The sequence below is a fragment of the Brachycentrus maculatus genome, unplaced genomic scaffold (assembly GCF_059751285.1).
Source record: "Brachycentrus maculatus isolate JH-2025_06_01 unplaced genomic scaffold, ASM5975128v1 h1tg000007l, whole genome shotgun sequence".
Taxonomy (NCBI): Eukaryota; Metazoa; Arthropoda; class Insecta; order Trichoptera; family Brachycentridae; genus Brachycentrus; species Brachycentrus maculatus.
In genome coordinates this window covers 1,068,281-1,077,500 of record NW_028280762.1, presented here as the reverse complement: position 1 = coordinate 1,077,500, position 9,220 = coordinate 1,068,281, and the positions used below count along the sequence as shown (strand labels likewise).

The 9,220-nt window shown below is 30.7% G+C and overlaps 1 protein-coding gene across 1 annotated transcript in view; it reads left to right on the top strand.

Moving 5' to 3' along the window:
• LOC148313609 (uncharacterized) overlaps window positions 1-8,988 on the top strand; it is a 52,870-nt gene extending 43,882 nt beyond the window's left edge. Inside the window, exons 5-8 of the mRNA XM_088259816.1 lie at window positions 4,462-4,594; window positions 5,989-6,129; window positions 7,245-7,334; window positions 7,969-8,988. Coding sequence (XP_088115942.1) covers window positions 4,462-4,594; window positions 5,989-6,129; window positions 7,245-7,334; window positions 7,969-8,988 — 1,384 coding nt within the window. The remainder of the gene's footprint in view (window positions 1-4,461; window positions 4,595-5,988; window positions 6,130-7,244; window positions 7,335-7,968) is intronic.
• The last annotated feature ends 232 nt before the right edge of the window (window positions 8,989-9,220 follow it).

Genomic DNA, 9,220 nt, shown 5'->3' with positions numbered 1-9,220 from the left:
CCCCGTAAATGCCCAGACTTCCATATTCCTTTTCATCTTTGATGAAATGTCAAAAAAATATTATTTATTAATTGTTATAAAATTAATTCTCGGTATAGTCTTAACGATTGTGTTGTATTTTTAAATTGAATATAAAAATAAAACACTTGTATAAGACCACAATTGAGTTTGTTCATATAAACACGACTAGTTTCGAAACTATTGTTCTAACCAGACATCTCCAGTTATACCTCTATCAGAACTTATTATAAATTATGTAATGCTTGTCAGTTTATATTTTCACATTTTTAATTTATGTTTGAATTGGTTAATGATATAGCTAAACGCATTTATACGATGAAATTTTGTATTAATTTTTATTATTATGTACTGTTATTATTTTGTTTGTGAATAAAAATAATACTTAACAGAAACATCCTTTCACTGGGTGACTGCCAAATAAATATATTTTTTTAAAATACCGCTTTCTCTTAAAATCTATCGTGACACGCATTTCGATGCATACCGCATCATTTAAAAAAATATTACTAAGTACATATTTATAATCAAAAGCGGTGTTTGAAAATGCATCAAATAAATATGAATCAAAACACGTGTCACAATAGATTTTAAGAAATATTGGTGTTTGCCAAGTAAAATTTAAATTAAAAATGGATTGATATTACCACTAACAATGCCGAATCAATTAATGTATTTTTACATTTTGATGAGAACATCTGTAATTCTTGAAACGACACTAGTCCGTGTTGACATTGATAATCTCGAAAGTGGGATTTGAGAAGTATTTTATTTTTATATAAATGATCGTGTTGTTCTACAAAATTAATGCCAAATCGTAAAGATAATAACAAAGTGATTTTCATATCTATTTTTTTCATCTTTACCTATCATCATATCCTATCCGAATAAAAGCTTCTAAAAATTTAAGCTTTGCTTGTATTTTTGTTGTTGAAATGTAAGGTCAACATTAATTAAATCGTAAAAGCACTTCTTGTTCAATTTTTTTTAATGTTCTACTACAATTTCATTTATATTTTGTTTGTAAACAGACCCTTAAAAAATAACGGAGAGATAAAATTTTATGATATCGAATTCGCATAAACTGATAACAAATAAATTACGTTTATACCCTTGAAATATGGAAAAGTACTCGGATAATCTAGAACTTAAATGAATGGCAGTTTTTTGTTCATACAAAAAACATGAAAATGGAAGAGTTCGTCCCTAAATTTACAAATAAATCTAAAAGTCAATTTATTAAATCTGGAAATACCTCACCTTGGTCCTTTTCCATTACCCTACAGATTTAATAAACGTGATTTTTCCCGAATTTTTTTGTCAATTGGTCTAGATTTACATGCGGTAGAATAATTTTATCACTATCTCGATAGTTCCATAAAAAAATACAGTTTATGAAATTTCGTTTACATATTATTCAGTCCGCCTCCATAGTGTAATTAATGGTCAGTACACTCGGCTACCGTTCTGGAGGTTCCGGGTTCGATTCCCTGGAGGGGGTCAAATAAGTAAAGGTAATTTTTTTACTCAAATATTTATTCAATATAACCCTGGACTGGTACCTGAAGTGGAGGGCTGATCACCTTTCCTTCGTGTGTTAACGATCAAGATAAAACTGCGTTTATATGATGCAGTGCCCTATGCACCATTGGGGTGCGGGTAAGGGTTTGATTGATATATTATTCAATGTCTTTTTCGGAAAAAAAAAACTAGGTAGGCAGAGAGAATAGAGCGCCGTACCAGTCTGTCTTTGCTAACAATCTTCGCTTATTCAACACTCACGCATCTGCTCATACATACATGCCGATTAATCAGACTCCTGACGTGACAAGTGATCACGTAAACCAGCCTATGACAAGTCGTAAGCCGTGTAAATAACCCGACCTTCAAATTCTTCTTTATCTATGTTGAGATCTCAAAAAATGTTAGAATCATATAATCATTAAAATACTAAAAGAATACATCAAACGTGATTAATGTTAATACGACTAGTTTCGAGAACCACAAAAAACACTGTTTGTATTTTCACATGTTGATGACAACATCAGTAGTTCTCGAATCTAATCGTGTTTACATTAAGAAACTAAAAGTGGAAGAAAAAAGTTTTGACGATAAAAAATGTGAAGAAAAAGTTTTCAGGATATTATATTCAACTTATTTCTTATCTGTTATTTGATCTTCACAAATATATTATTGAAGAGAGGGAAATGATAGACATAACTGTAGCTTACATAATAAATGAGACAGAAAAAATCCAATTCTCTCGTTCTTCCTTTTACGATATTTAATTTACGTAACTATTTATTCCATATCGATATATTATTTATACACATGTTCGTATAAATAATTATTTTTCCTGGAAGATATTTTAATAACAGGGATATAATAAACAAATCAAAATATTCATGATTGCTTTGCGTCTGACAACATATTAATTACGGAAGCGTTCTGATATCTCACTTACCCAAAATATCATATGTCAATTATTACGGAAGGTTCATACGAGTGTCTACAGTAATTCCGCCAATTTTGAATCAACTCAAAACGAAAACCTTTCATACGTATAACAAACTATGTAGTGAGTTTTGAACTTTGACTGCATGAGTAATTTTGTATGGTCCTAAGTTCGACTAGTCAATATTATGAGTGATCGTAGCAGTTTCTTTTAAAAACATCTATAATAATCTATATTTTTATTTTTATTTTATAATTTAAATGTAATTTTGTTTTAAAATCACTTTACATATTTTATTTTAACTTAATTATAATGTTTACCGGTTTCGAAGCTAACCGCTTCTTTATCAAGATTGCAGTCTTGATATAGAAGTGGTTAGTTTCGAAACTGGTAGACATTATAATTAAGTTAAAATAAAATATTTTTATCGCCTACTTTCAAAATCCGCCAGATCCATGTAAGTCGATTTTCCAAAAAATTGCAAAATTCTCCGGGTAACATTTTTGTTAAAATGATTTGTGTATCTTTGGATAAAATATTATGAAATAGTGAATTTAAAAAAAAAAAGATTTTTTTTCAGTATTAAAAAAATACGATACACAAACCGATAATTACGTCAACTCAATTTTTTACCTATCCCCACTCTCTGATTGGCCGATATGGGTCAGAAGGAGAGATCCATGAATATAGCGGAATTTGAAAAACGACGCTGTTTTTAAGTATTTTTTAGCAGGGTTTTCAAGTATATAAATATTTTAAACAATAAAACCCACAATTGGCATTCCGATGGAGTATTTATTTTTAAATCTTACAAAATTGGATCTGGCGGACTTTGAAAGTAGGTGACACATTTATAGTGATTTTAAAATAAAGTTACATTTTAATTATAAAAAAATATCTGGGTTGATCGTTGGCAAGTTTATCCCCGATTTGACGCATTTAAGGCAGAACTAAAATTTAAATGAATATATTTCATCGTCTGTTCTCATCAGCAGATGAAAATACAAACATAAATATCATGTAAAATATCATATGACATATTGACCCGTTATTTCATGTGTGAGTATCCATGGTTGATTTAAATAAGCTTTTTATTTTACCAAAGATCCTAATTAAAATATATGTAAGATTCTTTCCGATTTATTTTGCAATCTGGAAGACGCCTAAAAACACTATTTTCAATTATCATGAGGCCTATAATTTTAACCAATTATCTTATTCACAACATTTGGGTATCCTAATTCTTGATTACAAAACTGGATTTATCCACTTATTTTTAAATACAAATATTTCTTCTGAAATATATTCTTCCTCATCTATGTTGAGAAATCAAAATGTAAATGATTTTCATTAATTTATTTGGCAGTTTGTGGTAATATCTGTCCATTTTTAATTTAAGTATAACTTATTTTTTTGACACCTCATTAAAGATGAAGAAGAAAATGGAAGTCTGGGCATTTACGGGGCTGACGACCGTCATAGGCTGGTTTATGTGATCACTTTACACGCGTGTAGCATTCACCAATTTTACCCATTATTGACAACCACACTTCTCAAATTCTTGGAAGTTCTGTATATATGAACCAATTTAGAAACCTTGTTCTTGAATCACTAGAACTTCACTAGAGACATCTATTGGTGAGATGAAAAAAAACTAATTGTAAAGAAGCTTTTTACTAAGCAGAGACTTTTATATTAGCATGTGAGGTCCAAATCCTGGATTTCAATCACACACATGAGAAACGCCAGAAAATACCATTTTCATTTTTATTATTAAGCTTATAATTTGACCAGATAATTTATTTACAACATTTTGAGTGTGTCTACAACATTTCTCATCATTAAAAAAAAACAGTTTGTTTGATGTTCGAAAATGATGCGGAATGCATCGAAACACGTGTCACAATAGATTTTAAGAAATAGTAGTATTTACCAAGTAAAACTCAAATTTAAAAAGTAAATATTTTACTAATTGTATTTTTTTTCAGTTGCTCGATAAACTGGGAGGACCAATCACTAAACGCCCTCACGTACATAATATTTCTGTTTGCGTTTGGCCTCATCTTTCCCGTTATCATCATCACATTCAGTTACATGAACATCATCAGGACGATGAAAAAGGTAAATCAAAAATGTATTAAAGCTCCCTTAAATATTTCCGCGATCGACCTATATTTTGGCTTGAAATTAGAGAAATTTTATCTAGAAATGACTATTGCTCGTCGATTCAGAAAATTGCGAAGAGAAATTTAAATTTGAGCTCGAAAGAGTTCGAAATGGCTACCTTATCGGAACGCATCAGAATAATTGAAGAGATATGGGTTTAAGTGAAAAGAGAATAGGGTTTTATGCTGTATCAACCCTGCGTTAGTCGCAATACTACGAGATACGTATTTTGTCTTAAAGTAGGTATCTAACAGATACAGAAGTTTAAAATTAAATTTATAAGATAAATCGATGTTAAGGCTGAACTCGTAAACATCCAATTCAGAAACTTTGGAGCGACCGGCTTCGTGACAATCCAGACACCTGGTTGGCACATTTTTTTATAACATATATTGGATTTTTTTACGGATATACTTACATATATTGAAAAAACATTTTAACATTTTTTTTATTATTTTTTTCAGTAACTCTTTTCGTTTCAAAACCAAATATTTGTTTGGAAAAAAACTTTTATTCGCTGCAAAACAGTGTTTTAAGAAGATTTAATTTTTTAATTTTTTAAATACTTATTATATAGAAAATTAAATTACAGTTTATCGTATATTGGGTCTTAATTTTTAGATTCAAGTTTAAATATGAATAACTCTACATTTTTTAAAAATATTTAATATAGAGTAGTAAGACATTAATGAAGAGGTTGTAGCCTACAGAGTGAGTTTTTTTTTTTTTATTTAAAATTTTCTAAATTTTTTTAAATATTGTATATCAATTTATTAAACATGTGCCATGCACATTATCAATAAATATTGTCAATTTGAAATCACTACACCATAAACGTGGGGCAACACGATTTCTGACCTAGTATTTTATTGACTGTTGCCAAAATTGAAAACACCGTTGGGTAAATTGTGTATGCCGGGAAGTTGAATACTTTGAAGGGATCTAGGCATGTGAGTTCTAAATAAATTACCTTTTTACTTTGATTTTTTTTAGAAAATGTTAGTAATATTAGTATATACCACTCACCGAGATTTTTTGTCTATCGGTTTCGAGACGTACCCGTCTCTTCGTCAGGACAATAACTAAAACAGCATGCAAACAATACTACACGTCACTACCAAAGCACTATATTCACACTTACAATAACACAAAATGTTGATCACATGACCCGAGGACCAACATGCACTAGGGGTTGCAAAACAAACATGCAATAAGTACATTTTGTTTTATGACGTCAGTCTTCATATTAATTTTATGGCCCACGTATCATATCGTATCAAAACGGTTTCAATTTTTATTTAGATATTTTACACTGGATAAAAAACTGATCAGAATGTTTACATTTTCAGAACGCCATAAGGATGGGTAGAGTTACGAAGGCTGAGACCAGGGTGACCATGATGGTATTCATCATGATCCTGACCTTCATGATAGCGTGGACACCCTACTCTATACTGGCGCTCATCGAACAATTCGCGCCGCACGATATAGTAAATATATATTTTTAATACAGAAATTTAGACAAAAGTTACCAAATAAGTCAAATAATGAACACAGTTGAAATTAAAGGGATGAATTAAGTTTGTAAAGGTTTATAAACTTGACATGAAATATGTATCATTCTTCCCTTTTTATGAAAGAAGATGGAGGTCTGAGCATCCCAGGGCATACCTGGCATTTGGCTGGCTTAAGCGATCAATTTATGCATTTGCGTAACGATCGCCATTCTGCCCATTATTATTACAAGGGTAAATATCTAGTGTCCGAAATAAGAAATAATATCAATATTGAGATTCATTTGAAAAAAAATGTTTTTGATTTTTAGTATTTTATTTTTGTAACTGTCTCCTTGTCATTCATCATTCATTTTGTGTAATACCACTTAAAAATAAATGATGAATTATAAAGAAAGTATTAGATTACCGTACTACAATGCTTTTAATAAACAAAATGCATCCTATATATTATTAGATTAAAACCAATATTTTTAGTTTTCCACTTTATTTATTTGACCAGCGACCGAGTTTCGTCGTTACCGACATCATCAGTCTGGTCGTTACCGTCGTTACTACCGTTACTACGTTATCTACGTTATCGTTACTACCGTTACTGGTCGTTACCGTCGTTACTGACATCATCAGACCAGTCTGATGATGTCGGTAACGACGAAACCCGGTCGCTGGTCAAATAAAAAAAGTGGAAAAGCTAAAAATATTGGTTTTAATCTAATAATATATTAAAAATGCAATTCCATCACGAAGTGTCAGTGGATAATATAAATCTATTGAAATGCATCCTATTTTTGTATCTAAGAAATTGTTCAATATTATCTACTTTTTGGTTTGTTCATCAATATCGTCAAAATATCATTATTTAATTTTTGGAGAGATGTTTTTTGGTGATATTACATTTTTGTATGTAATCCTCTCCTTATCATTCATTGTTCGCTTTATGTAATACCACTTAAAAGTGAATGATGAATGATTAAGAGAGTGTAAGATTAACATATTACAAAATAAAAAAATATTTTTAAAATGAAAAATATTACATTTTTATGCAAGAAATTGTTCAATATCATTTACGTTCAATTTGTTCATTTTTAAAGGTCTCACCTGGGCTAGGGGTAGTTCCAGCTTTAGTGGCGAAAAGTTCCATCTGTTACGACCCCATTATCTACGTGGGAATGAACACACAGGTAAATATATAAATAGTATTTTTTTTATATACCATTGTATCAAAACTCATCAAAACTCAGCCAGAAAAGTCAATTAATGTATGTTTTCAAAAGCTTTTATTAAGCTCGGATGAATTTTATTTTACGACTATTTTTTTAATCGATGTTGAAATAAAATCGTAACAGTCCGATTTCGAAATTCTATAAACGGAAATGTCAAATTGGCTTACCAACGTAATCATGCTTTCATAGTTTCGAAATTCGGTAAGAAAATATAATAAATAATAATGGAATATACTAATTTTAAAAAATTATAACACAAAAACTATATTGCCAGTATGGATTTTATTATTTGTCTGTATACAGGGGCTAATTGAAAGTTTTATTTTATTTAGTTTTAAAAACGACGTCTCGAATGCTGCCATTGTTCTCGTCAATGCGCTAAGATAGGCGAATATATATATATATATATATATATATATATATATATATATATATATATATATATATATATATATATATATATATATATATATATATATATATATATATATATATATATATATATATATATATATATATTTAGATTTACATATTTGTGCTTTAAAATGTGTGGCAAGTTTTTAATTTTTTTATTTTGTTCGTTTTTTTTCAGTTCCGACTTTCCGTTAAGCGACTGTTCGGATTTGGAAATAAGGAGGACTCAGTACACGAACGAGCACTCAACAATACTTTATTATCCCCATCCAAAGGAGTATCCCAGTATAACGACAATAATATTAAATTACAGTATCTTAATCCAAACAATAATACTGTTGTCGCAGTTACAATTTACCAAGACGAAGACTATGATAAAACAAATAATGATCTCGATACAACGGGCGTTAAAAAGAAAAAGAAAGTAGACAAGAAGAAAAAGAAAGTTACCCTAACAAGAAATACTCAAGACGAATCCACCGAGCATTCGGTTGATTCTGTCAAGGAAGAAGTAGAAAGACTCCATGTGTGTTCTGCCAAGAAAATTACTGATAACCCATATCAAGCATCTGAGCTAGCAAACAAGTATATCATCACACATTTAATAAAAGACGACATCACTCCAGACTCTACTGGTTCAGAATTAGAACCAATCGTACAAAAAAAGAGATCAAAACTTATGAAGAATATAATGTACCACGATGGAGAATCAGAAAATAGTTCATTTGGAAATCTAGGTGAAGACTTCGACAGCTGTGACATGCTGATTACCGAAATGAGGAAGCACTCTTCTAAAGATATTGGGACAACTAACACAGCAATGAACTACTGGGACGACATATCTTTGAACACCCCTGAATCATCTCGAAGAATCCAAAAGGACCTTCATATCAATTATACTTCCATCGTAAATGACAGTCCAGTTTCGACACGAAGGGATTCCTTGACTAGTTCTCAGTTGAGGTTTAAACCTGATTCTGATATCAGGGAAATCAAGTATAGTGGAGGAAGGAAGCCTTCCTCGAACAGTATGCTCGCAGGACATACGAGGAAGCTATCAGCTGCTCCGCGATACAACAGAGGAAACATTGGGACAAGACTGATGGTAGACGAAAGAGAAAAGTCGAAGTTGATGTGCTTCGAAGAGTCCAAGGCTGTGAATAGAGAAAACGGGGATCAAGAAGTGGAACAATTGTAAATGATTGAATTTGACTTGATTTGGCTTCTGATCTTCATACATTTTGATCCTCATATATACATTTTTTGGTTAATTTTTGACATCTATTTATTTTTATTTATCTAAATGTTCAAAGAAGCCGTTTTTATTTGCAATCTCCCTCTCTCTCTCTCTCCTTAGTTTCAATCCCGTGGATTGGTCTGCAGCAACAAATGTCACATCCTTTGCCATTGTGGTCTATAATCGAAACCTT